At 38.2% G+C, this 18,538-nt stretch overlaps 1 protein-coding gene across 3 annotated transcripts in view; it reads left to right on the top strand.

Annotated features, from left to right (window-relative positions):
• The first annotated feature begins 232 nt into the window (after positions 1-232).
• Positions 233-18,538, top strand: part of WDR33 (WD repeat domain 33) — a 62,964-nt gene continuing 44,658 nt past the window's right edge. Inside the window, exons 1-2 of one of the 3 annotated variants that reach the window (XM_062636580.1) lie at positions 233-419; positions 17,248-17,472. In XM_062636580.1, coding sequence (XP_062492564.1) covers positions 17,269-17,472 — 204 coding nt within the window. In that variant the 5' untranslated portion in view covers positions 233-419; positions 17,248-17,268. The remainder of the gene's footprint in view (positions 420-17,247; positions 17,473-18,538) is intronic. The other 2 variants (XM_062636578.1, XM_062636579.1) reach the window with 2 other exon arrangements.

Consider the following 18,538-nt stretch of genomic DNA (forward strand, 5'->3'; position numbering starts at 1 on the left):
CGAGGCCGATGCGCTCAGGAAGCGGTACTACCGGCTCTGCAGCGCCTGCAGCCGCAGACAGACACCGCCGCAGAAACCCCTCTGCCCGCTGGCCCTGCGCGCCTCACAGCTTGAGCGTCCCTCACAGAGGGCGGGACTAACACAGAGACCATACCCCGTGCGCATGCGCGGGGCGATTCGCGCCGCCACCTGCCTTTCTTCCGGCCGCGTTACCGTGAGCACCGCCTTTCACTGCCGCCGAGCGTGGTGACGTAAGCGTGCGTGCACCGCCCGGCCGCTGGTGGGGAAGGAAGATGGCGGTCGGCCGTGGTGGGGGTTCGTGAGGTGGCGGCGCGGTGGCGGCTTCCGGGGCCCGGAGGGACGAGGCGACTGGCGAGGCGGCAGGGCGCGGAGCTGGGGTGCGAGAGAGCGGCTGGGCGGTGAGTGCGGCTCGGTGCTGCTCCGCGGGTGCGGCGGGGAGCGGTGTGGGAAGCGCGGCTGCCTCCGCCATTTTTAGGCCGCGGCCCAGAAGCACAGCGGCTAGGTTCGCGAAGCGGCCGAGCCCTGGCGCGTCCCGGCAGCGGGGCGGCATAGGTGCAGTAGTGAGGGTACGGGTGTTGCTCGGACTGGGGGCACCCTTGGGAGTACGGGACCTTGTCCACGCAGAGCCCAGCTCTGCGGCGACGGGCCCACGGCGTGGGGTGTGCAGGAGGGTTCAGGTCGCGGCGAAAGCTGGGGCTGGGAGGTTTCTTGCCTGCTTCCTGTGTAGCTGTCTGGTTGTGCCTTCTCCCGAGGTCTCTCTCAATCCTGCCTTTTTCTGTTATTGAAATTGTTATTATTTTATGTGTATATTGCTTTTCTTCTGTCCGCCTTTGATTTGAGTGGAGATTGGGTTATGACTGCTTGAAGATCTGGTTTGGGAAGTCCTAGCCATTATGGGTAGATGCAGCCATGTGCAGCAGGCATCTGCTTATTCTGGAAGGGTGGATGGTTTTAATGATGATATGGTGGCACATTCCATTGGTTGAGACTCACCAGTCTATGATTATCACATGGATAGGAAACCTAGGGGATGTGTTAAATTAATTAAAAAAGGCAAAACCACCAAACCAGCTTTTTTCTGTTAGGGAGAGCTCATTAAACCTTGTGCACTCTTGAAGATTGTTGTAACTTCTCTCCTGTTGTTATCTTCTTGGTTATGAGTAGATAGATGCATGGTTTCAGATACAGTGTTTTGAAACGTTACTCATTTGAGCACATCTGTTTGTCCTACACAAGCTGTCATAGGTAAGCGGTTATATCCTTAATTGCAATTTGTGATTAGTATTTGGGACTCTGTTTTCCTGTGTAGACATTTGTCCCTCAACTCTCTCCTTGCAACAGATGTTTACTCTTTTTTGCTTTTGTGAATTAGAAGTGTTCTCTCCTTCCTTTAGGAAGGGCAGCACTCCATACATATTTGTTGGAGAGCTTATAGTATACAAACAATATTATGTCAAAGTAGTTTGGGATTCTCTCCTCCTGAACTGTTTATCAGCTAAATTGACTTTGCTTCTCAACAGTTTGCTGCCATATTCTGCCATAATCATTAATGTAATAACAGGTATCATAAAATATATTGCAAAATCTGTTTTTTTACATCTCATTCAGTTGTGCTGTGACATTTTTAATCTTAAGATCCGAAAATGTAGTTAAAGTAGCTTTTTTTTTTGTTTGTTTTGAGTTCTCTGCCCAACTCCCCTACAGTTGAGAAGATAAGCTTTCCAAAGCCTTCCTGCATTTGACTGTTTCAGAAGTGGATGGAACTACCAGATTTGAAGGGCATCAGTTTTGAGGAATAAATGTTGAGATGCAAGTTAAAAATCAAATCCCTGAGCTGCTAAATACTAGTAACTAGTATATGTTTAACTTAGTACTCTGCTCCTAGAGCTGCTAAAACCTTTTAACTTGAATGTCAGTTACTAAAAACTGTTCAAACCTTTCCTAGTTTCCTGAAGTGTTGGTCCTCCTTTGAATCTTTGCAGCAGCAAACTTTTTGAACCATTGGCATTGAAAATTGTTTATCTGTTCCATATTCCTGCTATTAGCAGGGGTTAGCACAAGTAATAACATAGTGTTCCTAGATAGCTCTTGAGATAGAGATACTAGAAATGCATTCTTTTGCTGCAGGAAATGGAGGCCTTGATCTGAGGAGGGGATGAGAAATCTTCTGTTTTGTTTCCATCCCTGGCAGATGTCCTGGTCTTCTTGCTCGCCTGAAAAAAATATTGCAGGGAAGACTTCTGGTTGAGTAGGAATAAAAGAATACTGCTTAACTTTTTACTGAGAGGATTCCGTGTGAAATATTTCACTTTTTGCATCTGCTCCCCATAGGGTTAATATCCAGAGAATTTCTATGGTTGTCTCGCTAACACTGGAAAGGAAAATAATTTTAGCTTTGCCCAGATGGTACTCTAGTTTATAATTCAGAGAACTGCTCATATCTTTGTGCAGGGAAGTTGTAAGAACAAGCTCAAAACTTTCATCTGTAGTATGTTTGTGAATTTTACAAAATTTGTTATTTCCTGATATATACTTTTTGTTACTGAAAGTTCTGTACAAAGTAGAAATACAGATGTGCAGGTTTGGCTGGTATAGTTAACAAACAAATGTCATTAGGAAGTAAATCTCAGTTAAACTGAACACTGTTAGAGCTTAATGGTTGGGAGAAGATGTAGTAAAGATATTTCAAAATATTAAAACCCTAAAAGAACTTTAGTTTTTGTCTCTTACAGAGAAATCTCTGAAAGTAAGAGCAGAGAAGTAGACTGATAGCTAAATAGTTCTTTGTGTTTTGTTGAGAGCACCTCTGATTCCGTATTTTTTAAATGGTGCTAAACTTAACTAGTGTTTATAAAAACTACGCAGCACGTAATAGAATGTAATTTCTGGTTCAACCAGCTTTCCACATTCAGTCTGGGTGTACCAGTCATTCTGTTGTGAAACTTGAAATGTGATAGGAAGTATATATTTACCAGGAGAAGCAAGCAAGTTATTTTCTCTTTTGTTGTGCAGTATTACTTTTGATCGCATCTTTAGTATAAAGGCAGTTCATGCACAGCAATATGAAATACCAGTTAAAATTGTTCTTCGGTTTCTGATAATGCAGATTAAAGTTGGTGGTGGGAAAAGGTACGGCCTGAGTGTGTTACAGCACAGTAGAAGCCTGCATTTTGTGAAAGTTGTAATTAGAAAGGTGTCTAAGTATTCCAGGCCATTATTGTTTGCTTATTTTAAAGGGTTTTATTTCAGGTTTCTTTCCCTTTACTAAAGAGGACTCGCTTTAAAAAAAAAATAATACAAACTAACAAACCTAAAACCAAACAAAAAACTAACCCAGGAACTGTAATACTTCTTAAATAACTTAAGTACTATCAGAACTTATGTGTTTAGATCTACTACTGACTTGATACTGTCCTTTGAGCCTTTATACTCTTTTTGGCACAGTTCCTTATTTGCATTAAGTGATCACAGTTATGATTTAAGTGATCACAGTTACAATTTGTAAGGCTTTCTCTGGATGCAGAGGGATACTGGAGACCAAAATATTTTATCATTTGAAACTCGGCTAACTGGTATTATTGCTGTTTTATCTCTGCACCAAATTGTAAAGTCAAGTATGGTTCTGTGTGGTAAGAAACAAACCCCTGTTTATTTAGGAAGCTATGTACCTGTTTTTCACTTGAGGGAAAACAAACCCTGTTCATTAAGATACCTTGTTGAACAGGAAGAGTAAGTGCCAACTTCTGTAATATGGGATATGCTGAAAATCCATGTAAATAAAAAGGACTAAGGATACTAAAGAAAATCCATTTACTTTAAGGGCTGAAGAGTGTATCATGTCTAAAAACAATGGATTGTGCTGAGTAAGTTGCTGTGAGCTCTTATCAGGAATTGGGGGTTCTGTTCTGAACAATTTCACTGGTCATTGCTTTTATTGCAACTTCTCTCAGTTGTTGGAGGAAAGGCTTGCCCTACAGTATTAAACTTTGCATTACTAACCGTGATAAAACTTCTTTGTTGTACCCAAGTGGTGTTTCAAACAATTACATGGAAGTGTTCTTAGACATGTATTGAATGTAAAAAAAAAAATACAAGCAATTTTCATGTTCTTCAGACACAGATGAAAACCTCTCTTCCTCTCTGGGCCCTTACACACTTCATCAAGTAACCCCGGTACTTACTTTTCTGTCAATAAGGCATTAGAAACTTATCTTGAATTTTTCATTCTAAGGATTTTTTTCTAATACACTGAGCACTTCTCCCTTTCTGTTTGCTTTTTCTTGGTTAATTTTTTTTATTAAAAATGCTGATATGCTTGTCATGAGCTCATTGCTGCTATTTAATTTGTCTTCAGTAAAATGAAATGTGCTCATTTAAAAAAAAAGAAAGCCACCCCAAAAAAGCTATTAACTTTTCAAGTTTTGAAAATGTCAGCAGTGGAGTTGTATATTTTACATGAACTAGAATTTTTAGTTCTTTTAGGTAATTAACAGGCAGCAGAATATTATGTTTTTTTTTTTTTCTCTTGGTACTAGAGTTCATACAGTGGTGCAGGCAGCTGTACAGGGGTACCTTTTCTGTGAGCAGAGGTATGTTGGTTGGTTGGTTTTAATCTGGCTCAGTTTTCTGTTTTGGCCTTATATTACTGGTTCTGGGACTGGTGAGGTGCTAGAAAAAGGGGAGATGATGGAAATACCTGTTTCTGCCATAACATTGTTTTCTGCTGCACTCATGAGTAGCTGTAACCATGTGTTGAGAGGCTGTATGCACTACTCTTAGTATGACAGCTATATCAGCTCTTTATAAAATACATCTCTGAATGTTTAACATCATGTCTGCTTAGTACTGAGTTTTAATGAAAGGTGGTTGGTCGTGAAGCTTGGAATTACTTGCTCACTTGTATCCTTACACAAAAGTGAGTACACCGAGTCGAACAGTGTGGCAGGATAGGCCAAGAGCAGTTTTGCAGCTAAGTGGAGGTACATTGACACTGATCAGTTCTGTATGTTAGTGTTTTGTACACTTCAAGGTGAGCACACAGACCCTTGAAATAATCAGTGTTTAAACATTTGAGTGTTCCTTTAAATAATATTCCCAAATCCAAAAGAAACATGATATAAAAGAATGTGTCCTTTAAGAGGATGTCAGAAGCCGGTTAACAAGGAGTCTGTAGTGTTTTACGGGTCTGGTGTAGTTTTTGTGTTCACTCTGAAGTTTTGGCAATACAATGATTTGTATTTTATTGTAGGTGTATGCAAATCTTCAAATTTGAGTCTAGTAGGAGCTGCACTTTGAATTTGATAAGTAGTGCCACAGCTCCAGCTGAAGCAGGTGCTCGAGTGCAGCCTGAGTACTGCATACCAGTGTAGCTCTGCAGTGTCCAGTGTACAATTTGCAGTACTGCCATTGCAACCCAAAGTAGTAACTTTGTCTGTTTCTGGTCAGTTGGTTTAGAAGGGGCTCTAGGTTTTGTCTAACACTACAGAAAATGGTCTCAACACAGAACTGTTACTTGGGGAGATGGGTCAGTATGGTCACCAGATGTTCGTATTGGCTCTAAAAAGGGTTTATGTAGGACAGGAGCATACAATTTGGGTCTAGCCAGAACTGCTTTTTTTGATGTCAGCAGTTTTAGGTTGGGTATAGGTTGTTGTGGAACTTGATTTCAGGAGTTCTCTATTCTCTAACCACAATGCTGAAGCTCATTCAGTAACTATTGCCACAGTTACACTGTGTGATCACAGTGAGCAAGTCACACTCCCTACTATTGTCCTCCTTCCCCCAACCCCTATAAAAATTGCCACTTTGAAAATGCCATTCTTCCTACTGGGACATGTTTGTAAACAAATCATTACATTTTGCAGAGGCTTGTGAAATTTTATGATTGTATCACAAGAAAAATTACTCCAACTTGCAAGTAGGAGGATTGCAGACTGAACAAGTATTAATAGAGTATGTTAATTCTGCAGTATTTGCACTGTTCCTAAATTACAGAGTTTGGATTTAAATTCCTGCTTGAGTCAGTCATCAAACTATGTTTTGCAGTCATCTACTGGTGAATGCAAATATTGGTCTTCTCAGCAAATTTAAGCCAGATAAACTATTTCTAATAATATCTTTTGTAGACTCTTGACTAATGTAATAAGCCACAGCTGCCAAGCTTTTTATACAGTAAGATGAAATACTGACCTGTAACTGTTGACTGAAGTGCTGCTTTTGCCAGAAAAGCTTGCAGTTAAAAGCAAGTGTATTTCTTACTCATTTTCAGTTGTGTGAGCAAGTGGTGTATACATCAGCCATCAATTTAGAAAGTATTCTAGTATTAGAAGTTCCTTTATATAGAAGAATCTCTACGTTGACTATTTTAAAATAAGTGTGTTTCTGACAAAACTTTTAGAATTCCGTAAGTAGACACTGAAAGCTGAAAATTAGAAGAGCTAACAGTTTATTTTTTCCTGTTGTAAGTTTGTTTCTTATTGGATTAACAGGTTTCTAGCATAACCACTAGCAAACAGGGATTATGCATTGATCTTCCACACCAAACTGTCTCAAAAGAGTAGTTTACGTATACATTAGACTTTCAGTCTTAAGTGGAGCAGGTACTGGAGAGCTACACTTTTGAATTTCTCTTTATCCATGTAAATAATGTACAGTCAGAATTTACTTGACAAAGTAAGCTGCAAGTGCTGTTTTCTTTCACTACTTGAATAATTTTGGGGGGGGGTGTTTGATGGTATTTGGGTTTTATTTAAACTTCTCTGACCAGTAAGCCAGTAATGGGAAGCATTGCTAATTTAAGTATGGTCTGAATTTCTCTAGCAGAGTTCATAAGGCTTGTTTAGTAGCATTGTGTGATTTGGTCAAGTTTGAATTGTTCTTTCCAGTTCTGCTTCTCTTGCTTAATGGTGTCTGTTTTAGCTATGCCTGGGCATAGCAACTGTAGGTATTAATTTGCATATTTTGCTGTAAATACATGCTAATTTAACTGCTTGAAAACCTTAAGTTTTGGTTTGAGGGGGGGATAACAAATCTGTCTTAGGTAAATCTTGAAGTGTGCATCTGTTCCATCATTGAATCAAAAACCCTTGGGAGAGGGAAACTATCTCCTTGGATATTGATAGGAAAATACTGTGGGGTAGTATGTTATAGGGCACTTATTCTGCAGTGTATCTGTAAAAGTGTTTGGTGTCTTCTTATCTTGAGTACATGAAGTATGTATATGACCTTGATGTGTCCAGAAGATGGAGGGGCTTTGTGTCGTGGTTTAAACCCAATCAGGTAACTCGTTCACTCACTTCCCCCCTTCTTTCCCTCCCCCTACTCCCGGAGGGACGGAGAGGAGAATCGAAAAGAATGCAACTCCCACGGGTTGAGATAAGAACAGTTTTAGTAACTAAGGTATAACACAGATCACTACTGCTACCACCAATAATAACAATGATAAAGGAAATAACAAGGGAAGAGAATACAACATCTCACCACCAGCCAACCGATAACTCGCCCCCCAAGCCCGACCAAGCACCGACCCATACCTCCTCCAACCCTGCAGTCTACCAGCCCTTCCGCCTAACTCGCAGTTACATCCTGGGCATGACGTGCTGTGGTATGGAATACCTCCCTGGCTAGCCCGGGTCAGGCGCCCCATCTCTGCTTCCTCCTGGCTTCCCCTCCTCCCTGGCAGAGCATGAGCCTCGCAAAGTCCTTGGTCAGGGTAAACATCACTTAGCAACAACTGAAAACATCGGCTTCACCAACACTGTTCTCAGGCTGGAAGTCAAAACACAGCACTGCACCAGCTACCACAAAGGAAAAAACATGACTGCTACTGCTGAGCCCAGGACACTTTGTCACACAAAGCCTCTGGTTTTGCATGCGAATTAGGCTGTAGACATGGGTGGTGAATGGCTTTTAACATTAAATGTGCAATTAAATAAAAATAAGTTCTTTTTAAGTGTTCTAATGTAGTATAAAATCTCTTTTTGAAGAGAGAAGTAAAAAAACAATCTTCAAAGTATTGTTAGTAACTACTGAAAAACATTGCTTTTTCGCAGTGGGTTTTGTTTTTTACCTTCTTACACTTCTCACCATATAAAGAAACATTTTTTTTACATGATCATACATGATATCAGTGTTTTCCTTCCTCCTCCTCCCCTTTCTGGACTGCAGTTTTCTTCGTTATGGAACCTTAAAACACTATTCTTCTACCTTTATTTAACTGAAAACTTGGTATGGCAAAGCATTGCTTTGTCAAAAGACTGCCCTAAGTGATGTTTAAGGGGATAGAGGCAAACCAAACAGCCGAAACAAAATACAAAAACCCCAGAAACATTCTTTGAGTCACAAATTAGAAATTTTCTTAATTATTTTCTTTTGATGCTTTTAACATTTATTTAAAAGCTGTAAGAGTTCTGGATGGGTTTGTTAAGCATTCAGTAAATAAAGGTTATGAAAGGTGAGTTCTTTATTAAAAAAATACAACTCTTAATAATTCCCAAGTCTTAGTAAAAAGAGCTTTGGTATCTTCTTGGTAGCACTGAATTTGCAACTCTTAGGGACTCAGATACTCAATATATGAAATTTATTTAATATACTGATATGTATGTTTTTGTTCCACAGTGTAAAACAAATCAAACTGTTGTTAGATTCTATGGACTTTGTTCTCTTTATCATCGGAATTTCAGTAGGTTATTTCTGAAACCAAAGTACTTACTGCATTTCCCTACTTGTTGCCCTGCTGACTGCTGTAGTCTTCCTAGTCCTCCCTTCTCTGCTGTTGGTGTGTTTTATGCAAATGAGAACTTGAGTCTTATAATGTGTTATTTCCTCCCAGGAGCCAAGTATAGACAAGTGAAAGCAGTGTGTCTGTATTTTTTCCATATGGGACCTAAATAATTGTCTCTAGAATCCAGTAAAGTGCCAGTTCAATCTCAAGCTGAGGAGGAAAGATGATAGTATTGTGATTTGGGGGGGTTGTGTACTTAAACAGTAACACTTAAGTCAAGAGGGACCTTAATATGCTTGAGGAATGGCTCAGCAGAAATGTTCTGAGGATTGGCAAGGAGACGTACAGTTTTCCATGTGCACGCATAGCCTTACAGATTTGTACAAGCTACAGAGTGACTGTCTAAATAACAGTTGATAGGACCTGACAGTTCCAGTGAATGCAAAGTTGAATATGAACCAACAGTATGTCCTCCTTACAAATTAGGAGGAACGCTGCAAGCAGACTCAGTTATTGGTTTCAGGTTTTTTTTGTTTTTTTTCAAGATTAATGCTGGTTCAGCAGGTCTTGATACAATAACCAGCTGAAGAATATCTTGATATTTAGGATCAGGAAGGATGAGAAGCCTTTTTTGCCTTTCATCTACTTTTCCTTTGTTGTATTCTAGTATTTGTCATGCTGTGTTACGTGATTTAAAGCTAGCTTTCAAATTTTGTTTCCAAACAGGTAGCTCTAAGGTAAGGTAGCATCCTAAATCACTTCAGCATGAAAATCAATCTTGATATATTTCAGCTTGTTACAATGAATTGCTGTGATCATAGATATTCACAGTAGTAAAAGTTTGGATTATAATCTTAATGCAGGTCTTGACAGCTCCTAACAGGAGTCAAGATAAATGAATACATTGGTAGTTTACACAGAGGAAGAATATTATTATTGAACTACTGTGAGTAAACTTTAACTTGAAGCAAAACTATCAAATTTGTAATACTGAAATCATGACAGCAGACTAAATCCTGTGCATCTAATATGATAACTGAGTTTTAGTTGCAGTCTGCTGAACATCCTCATATTGCAGTTGATTACTTCAGTGCATGTTTTGAAGTACACCTAAGGTAAATTGCTGTACAGATTGCATTTGTGAGGTGCAGAGAGGGAATCATTCTAGACTGTATTGTGGCCATAGTGGTAAAAGAAAGATGGTTGTTTTCTTGATATGTTAGTTGTATTGTATCTTCTATCCTTTCAAACTCCTGTGTCTGTGTATGACATTAAGGGGGGGGGGGGGGGGGGGAGGAATAGTACTGCATTTTTAGGTCCTTGATCATGTTTGTGTGGTAGATTCTGGGCTGTGTGTGAAACAAAAATCTTTGGAGTATCTCTAAATAAGAAAAGGTCACTGAACCTTTTGGGGAGATTAGTTTTTTTTGACTTAATGAATGATTAACTTAAGTATCTTTCAGTGTTTTTAATGAAGACACAGGAGATGGTAACTTTATTTTATTTTTTTTTGTATTGGAATAGAATGACTGGAATGGGGAAAGCTGCCAGATCCTTTCCGCCCCTCTTTGCATGGTCAGAACATAAACCTCATTTCTAGGAAAATCTTGTTCATAAGTAGAACGCAATAGTGAATGGATTCTAATGTATATGGGGAGTACAGGGTAGAACTCTGGGGAAATCTGCGAGCTGCAGAGATCAGTAATATTGCTTAACTGCAGTCCTGTACAATACAGTTCTGTATTTTTGTCTTGAGTTTTGTGATTTGGATTGTTACAGACCTCCAGCACCTGTGAATAATTGAATCTGTTCTCAGATTGTGAGAATGGTCTTATGTTTCTTAGGCTTAAATTTACGTGTTTGCACGTCCTCTAGAAAATCTTAAGATCTACATACAAAAATGCTGAAAAGTACATGCTGTTGCCATGCCCTTTGTAATTCAAGAGTGGGAATAGGATTTTTAAATACTTAAAAGGACAAGAACCTTATCGAGTCTCTTTTTACTCTTAGAAGTTGTGGGGTTTGTTGGTTTTGGTGTTTTGTTGTTTTTTTTTTTTTCCTGCTTTTGACAAAAGTAGATCATTTCATCACTATAGGGCATCTTGGCATTTCATTGTTGCATCCCGTTGCCTGATGGAAACTTTCCTTCCTGCTGGAGCATATGCTGTTTTTACAGAAAGTGATCTTCAGTGAGTGAAGATTAGTCACAGAGTAGCTTTGAAAATGAGAATGGATTTTTAATAAAAATTTCCTTTATTTTCCTGCTTAATACTGCCATTATCTTTCATAACTAAGATAGAATGCAGTTACAGAACTGTAAATCAGTGAAAGTCCATAGCATTCTCTTTGGATTGAGTTTGTTCTATGTTCAAAAAATACTCCAACAACCCCTCACCACCCCCACCCCCCAAAAAAAAAGACTTTATGAAAAGTACTTGTGAAGATTTTTGAGTGCCTCACAGATGTGCAATTTTCATAATTTAGGTGATATGATTAAATATTTCTCAAATACAATAGGAAACAAGCACAAGGCAATTTGAGGAATTGGTCAAATTAATATATTCACAGGATCTGCCGATTGGCATAGTTTTTCCTTTTCCATAATGCTTCTGTGTTTTCAGAGTGGAATCTTCTAATGTGCTTTGAAGGAAACTTATGATTGATCTTTTCAGAAAAAGGATAACATATGGATAGAACAGAAACCAAGTCACTTCTACTGTGAGAGATTAATTCATTGGCATACACACAAATTAGTTTCAGCAGATTTCAGCTGTATCTTCAGAACCATGCGGTTGAAGCTTGCTGCTGCTACTCTCTTTTTACAGTGTTAGTAATGTGAGTTTCTGATCCTTGTGGATTGTAAGCACATTTGTTTCAGTGAATGAAGCAAAGGAGATGCAGAAACACTGTTTCAAAGCTAATCTTTCACTCAGGTTAATTTCCTAAGAGAGGGATTATTTTGGAAATACCTAATTTAGGCAGTTTAAAATATTTGGAAGACTGTTTCCTTGAGATTGCTTGGTTTGCAGAAATGAAGAACCCTTTCTCTATGTAACCCTCAACCTGATGATTTTATGCTTTCAAGAAATGCTTAATGGCCTGTCGCTCTCTTCACCCCTTGACCAGGATGGGTGGCTCTATTCCTGTGTAATTGAGAAATGTGTGTACATGCATGTGTTTTTTTTTGTTGTTCAGTTCTTTTTCCAAAGATGGCAAAAATACAACATTTATGTCTGGAATATATCCTTTCATGTAATTCTCTTGCACTGGGAAGAGGTAAGAGTCTCGGGTAAGGAAAAAGACTGGGTGATGAGACCAAGGAAGAGCTTTCTTGAAAATACTGAGAATGTTTCAAGATGGGGAAACCATGGAAGGATCCACTGCTGGTCTCCAGAGCAGAGATGCACATTCTTCCCAAGGAAGAAAGAAAGGAGAATTTTCTGGAACTCACTGTTTATAGTCTAAAAGAGGGAAGAGAAGAAATTTAGTATGTTTGGTCTGATTGGTTGGTTTGGTTTTTTCAGATGTGCTTACAGATTTCTTAATTACAACTAAAAAAATGCAGAGGTGAAGCTTTTCAGAGATTAGTATTTACTGAAGTGGTATCTATGCCGTGTAGATGTAACTGTGCTTGTCTAATCAAAGAAAGTGTTTTCTAGTGATGTATTGAGCAGTAAACTTGTTATGCTAACTCTGCGTGGTGGTGTTCTTCTCTTATACTTCTGGCTCAGAAAGCTGAGGTCGTGGTTTTCATTGTGTTGTAGTTTTTTACTGAATATCTGAGATGTTTTAGACTCCTATGTGCTATTCAGTGTAAATACTTGCTGTTAATTTTACACTGTAAAAGTCCTTGCTTTAAAGCCTATGTGTGCTTTAACTATCTGATATGTACTTGAAGGAGTAGTATACAGATTCAGGATAGTTTTAGCACTTGTTCAGGTGTTGTTTGTTTTCCTTTGCTGCTGTAGCCATTTCAGGGAAATGTCTTTTAAGCTGCAGATTGTTCTGTTTAAAGGGCAATATAGGGTTTGCAAAGTCACTGGCTGCTTGTACTCCCCAAGAGAGCAGCCTTCTGTTCTAGCATTTGGAAACATACTTTTCTTTTGATGTATTCAGGTTATTACTGTGTTGCACCCAAGTCACTTCACCTCAGTTTAATTGGCAAGTGTGTTTTAGTTTCTTATTGGTGCACATCATTAGTGGTGATTGTTACTTTTTTTGATAAACCATATAAAGTTTTTCAATATTATAAATAAATCAGGTTTTGTATTTTCCTTTAGTAGTGAACTATCTGTAAGAAGTGATGCATTCAATAGCAGCCATGGCATTCTAATTCTTCAAGCTTTACCTGATTAAAACAGTGTAGCAGGATACTTTGGTGGTTTTATTTTGGTTTGAGTAGCCTAATTTGCTCTATTTAGTCAAGTTATATGGGAATTGCTTTGGTTGTATGATTTCAGGCAACAAAGCCCAAATCTGTAAATTTTCATAACTTTCCAAGGTATTCATTTTGATATCAAAGAAACAGCTATACCCAAATAAGGTGATAAAATAATAGTGTTACTAAATGCATTATCCCATTCATTTTCTATCCACCAATCCACCTATTCCGTGATACTATGCTGCCCTTGGGTATGTGTGTGTTTGATGGTTAAGGAACAGCAGTGGACATCTTTGGTACTATCACAAGCTCCTTGACATACGTTGTGTAGTTTCTTCTGTCGTATTCTCTCTCAACTAATTTCTTTTTTATTTGTCATGTTTTTTAACCTGTGTCTATTTTTCAGGTTTCTCATTTACTCTCTCTTTGTTGACTGATCTTGCTTCTCAGTGTTTTTGCTTTTGTAATTGTGTTTTTGCTTCTGTAATTGCTCCCACTCCTACTGAATTTATTCTGACTTGTCTTTGGGCTTTTTTTGTCCATCTGGTCCTAATCCTGCCTTCAGTTTCACGTTAGATACGCTTTCATTTATTCCACAATTTGATTGCATTTCACAAGTCTGTCTTTTGTCATTTGAACTGAAAACTAGGCCCAGTTACTTCTAGTGTTACTGGATGGCTCTATTTTTGCTCAGTGAATTAATTACATACTCTCTGTATATCCCAAATACTTTTATTTACACACACACATCCCCCCCCCCCCCCCCCCCCACCCCCCAGCTGTATGAAATCTAGTCAGCTTTGAAAGCAATATTTGTGGCAGAGCTGACCTGTAACTGGTCTTGGAAAAATCTTGCTGTTCTTTCTGATTGTGTGCTAAGGAAAACACAGTCTTCCATTTGAAACCTTGTTGATGGACTCCAAATAAAATATAACTTCGGTACTTTGCTTAAAAAAAAAGAAATTGGATGTTACTACTCTGGATTATACATTGTCCTCTGGTATTTGTTTGCATGTTTCTACTCATGTTCCCAGTACAACGGGAGCTTTAGCTGTAGACACATTGAATCAAGTACTTTTTTAAGTTGGTATGAGGTGTATCAGGAGAGCATGTTGAGGCATTGATTTAGTGCAACAAAAGGTGAAGCAGGATACTGGTAATTAAAGTGTTAAATGGGTATATTTGTTTGACTGGAGTAGAGACCTTTGGAAATAAATGTTCCAGGTTCATCTGATAAATTAATCTGAACAAACCCACCACCACCCTCCCCCCCGACCTTCATTTCTAAAGCTTACTTGTTTGGAAACTTCAATCTGTGTGTATATACTTTTTTTAATGTATCTGTTCATATGTATATATATATATGATGTATGCAAATTGACTTGGGCATTTATAGCTGTAAGTAGGAAGCTTTTTGTGGTAGAGGCAGTGATCTAAAAAGTTGGAGAAACAGTTTGGAACATAAACCCTTCATTTTCCTAATCCTGTGTCGTCTCCCTTGTCAGGCTGTTGAAGCTCTGATGCCACATACTGTCCTGTGATAATCATGAACTTGGAAGGGGCTGGAGGCATAAAGAGGTGTAATTAATGTATTTATGCCTTTGGTCACCTTTTAAACAATAGATTTTGCTGCTGTTGATTGTATGTAAAGTTAATATTGTTTATGGGAATCAAAGATAGACACTGCTTGTGATAAATTTATCCTTATCATAGCTAATGCTTTATTCACCTGTGTTAGTAGTTGAAAAATTTTCTTCAGCAGACTTAATTTTCTGAAAAATGAGAATGAATTAAATTACTGCTTTGAAGTATTTCTCTAAAAAGGCATTTTTGTTTGTTGTTTGTTTGTTTGTTTGTTTTCTTGCAAATACTGCTGATCAAAGTGGTTGTGGAGGCTCCAGCAGTTACCTTTGCATTCTTGGCCTGGGTTCTTGAAATGTATTTGCGTTGCCTGTAAGAAAGTACAGATGTGTGGCTTTGAAAAAATATCTTTTTCCCTCTGGTTTAAAGGACTGGTTAGTGTAGGAGTGTATATCTTTAGACTTAAGAGAGAGTAGTAATGGAAATCCCCCCACCCCTTTTTTTTCACCCTGAGTAATTAATAGCTTTTAAACTACATTAAAAAGGCCATTAATGGCCTTCCATGTTTGATGCCAGCTTGTTTTGCTCATTTGAAGAAGCTGCTTTATCTTCTGATATAAAAGCACTATCTTTTAGAATTTACCTTTTGAGATTTAACACCTGAAACTTTCTGTACAAGTTAGCTACCTTCTGACAAGTTGCAAGAGAATCTTATAATAGTGTTAGGGGTGCTTGACATACTTCCTGCGTGAGAAAGTTTTGATGTCTTTTTCTTGTTTCAGATGAGCTTAATATTGTAGTAATTGTGGAGTTACAGTGCTATTACGGATGTGGTGGTACTGGGAGGAAGATGTTGTGTCTTAATAGACCACCTGGTATTAAGCAGCTTTCAGGCAAGTGAGCCTTTCAGCCCCAAGATGAACATTGGTTGGTTTGAAAGCTGGTCTCTTTCCAGTTAGCAAGAATTTGTCTAATAAAAGATGAAACTCCTGCCAAAGGTCTTAAATTTCCTTACCTTATTTAAGGAAACATGCTGTTTTAGTTTGGACTTGTCTTGAATGGAGAACAGTTGTAATGTCATTAGTTTGGTTTTTCCCTTGTACATCAGAGTTGTTTGTGTAGCTAACAGGCAGGTGTCATAGCTTTTGTAGCTGGCCTGCCACACTTTCAGTTACCAGTGGAAAGGAGTGTGTGACTTCCAAGTTTGCAAAGCCTGTGATCTTCCCTGTGCCAGAAATCTGACCTGTATTTAAAATGCAAACTGCTCCTTGTAGTTACAAAGAACCTCCTAGTAAGAATCAAACTGTGCATTCATTACTTTCAAAACCCCTTTATGTCTAGTACTTTTATCTTGGCTTTATTTTGCTGTTTAAAAAAAATGGCATGTTTTTTAGTTATTTGGGTCAAAAAAGAAGAGATCAAATTTAAGACTGGCAGTTGAACCAGCTTTCCAGCTCTTTCAAATTGAGGCTAGAAGGAAATAGGGAAGTCCAGTAATGAATGAAACAGACCATTTCAACCTAAAAAAAAAACCAAACCAACAAACCACCAGTTTTAGTTCTAATCTTTATTAAATGTACTTTGTATAAACACTTTAGCCTTCATACAAAGGAGGGTTGCTTGGACTTCTGCATTCCCTTAGTGACCATGGCAGGTTTTAATTGAAAATTATTTCCAAAATAGGGGGTAAAAGTCAAAAATCAAGGTTGAGCTTTTCATTGCTTCAGAGTGTAACACTGCTTAGTATGAAGTTAGTATGTACTTCAAAGACAGTGTATGTTATAGTTTTCAGTTGTGAAGAGGTTGCTATAATCTCATTAAAGGATTTTACAGGGTGAAAAATTAATTTAGCCTCAATTCCCTCTGTCAGGAAAAAGTTTAATATCCCCCCCCCATGTTATCTGAACATACTCAGTGGGTTTTGTTGGGAGAAAGTGATGTTTGATGTTACCAAACTTTGACAAATTCACCAAACCTTGATAAATACATAATCCATTTATTTTGCAGTAAAGGAATTGAAAGTATACGTGGAGGTGGAATGTGATCCATGCTGTGCTTACCATGAATTATGTAAAGGGAATGTAATTTTATTTTCAGGTCCTAGAAAAAGGTTTTGAGGCAGCCATTTAAAACTTTTTTCCTTGTTAATATTTAAATGGATTTGTAACTAATGTGGTTTTTCCTGGTGTGTATTGAATGTGAAATATCTTCTGTTGAATGCTCTTACCATCTCTTGCATTTACGTATGCTTATTTTACTGAAGAGTTCTTTACCCACACAATTCTAGCTTAGGGGTGGTGATGCAAACTACAGTGATCTGTTTCAAAACAGAGTTCTTCTTGCTAGAGAGCAAAGTGCTTAACCACTTTAATTGTCACTGTTATGTGACACAGGGGAAGAATAATTCAAGGAGCCTGCAGATATTTCTTCCCAATAAACAATTCTTCATGAAGTTGTCATTCATTCTTGTAAATGTAGTGGGGATACTAGTGTGGGGTTTTTATCATTGTTATTAAGTAAACAAGTGTTTTACTTTTTGCAGACTTCCAGAAACAAGACAGCCATGGCCACAGAAATTGGCTCTCCGCCCCGATTTTTCCACATGCCGAGGTTCCAGCATCAGGCACCTCGGCAGTTGTTCTACAAAAGACCTGATTTTGCACAGCAGCAAGCAATGCAACAGCTTACTTTTGATGGAAAGCGGATGAGAAAAGCTGTGAACCGGAAGACCATAGACTACAATCCCTCTGTAATTAAATATTTGGAGGTTAGTTAATTTTCTGGTTTTGTTTGGAAAGCTTTTCTTGCCTGACATTTGTAATTGTGCTTTTCAGTGTCCAAAGAGCAGTGTAGAATTCTGGAAGATCTACTGCTGCAGTTTCAAACTAAATGACAAATGCTTGTAAATTTGGTAGAGTATGAATAAAAAGGGGTTGGTCCTTGGTAATAAAACTGCACATGCACACAGCTGAATTTGTTGTGTGTGTATCCACCAGTTTTTACATTCTGTCTTGGAATTTCAACTTGGAGCGCACTTGAGTGTTTTGTGTGATGTTCTGACTTCTCAGTGAACATAAAAATTCATTCTATAACGTAATTGTTCTTATTTCCATTTTTGACATGGAAATTTCCTAAAATGGGAAATAAACTGTTACCCCGTTCCCCTCCAAAACCAGGGCACCATAAAAATGTTTTCTCATCATTCTACTAAATAGCATTGTAACTTGCACTGTGTTCTCTGAAGATCCCTTTCTGTACAGTTAATAGCTAAAGAACAACTTCAAATTAAGTTTTGTTGAATAAATGTTTCTGTAAAAATGCTTATTTAATGTTCCTGATGGGTTAGTATTAATTTTTTAAATATAAAAATATGATCAAGATTTACTGTACAATTATACGATCAATATTTTCTGGATATTAGCTCAGAAGAAATAGAATCACATCCATACATACAGGGATTGTTGGAATCTCAGCGGCAACATTGCAAGATCATGATGAAATTGATTTTATGTGGCATGTGCATGATTATAGCTTGTAGATGTTGACAGTTTGAAGGTTTTCTTAATAATAAAATACCTACTAAGATCTGTTTAGACACTAAACATTTGAAACATACTCTTACGTTTTAGAAATGCCCCCCCCCCCCGCCAAAGAATTAGTAGTTCAGGACCTTTTGTGGTTTTTTTTTGTATTTTTTTTGGTGTTTTTTTTTTTTTTGGCAGAAATAAGCACCCACAAACTTCTGTTTGTGGAAAAACAACCAAAAATCAGATCTGTGTGTTTTGCCTTACACAAAATTAGGATACACCAGAATCCCAGTTTGGTCCCAGCTT

Source organism: Pezoporus occidentalis, unplaced genomic scaffold (genome assembly GCF_034315485.1).
Source record: "Pezoporus occidentalis ecotype Australia unplaced genomic scaffold, CSIRO_AGI_Poc_V1 ctg482, whole genome shotgun sequence".
Lineage (NCBI taxonomy): Eukaryota > Metazoa > Chordata > Aves > Psittaciformes > Psittacidae > Pezoporus > Pezoporus occidentalis.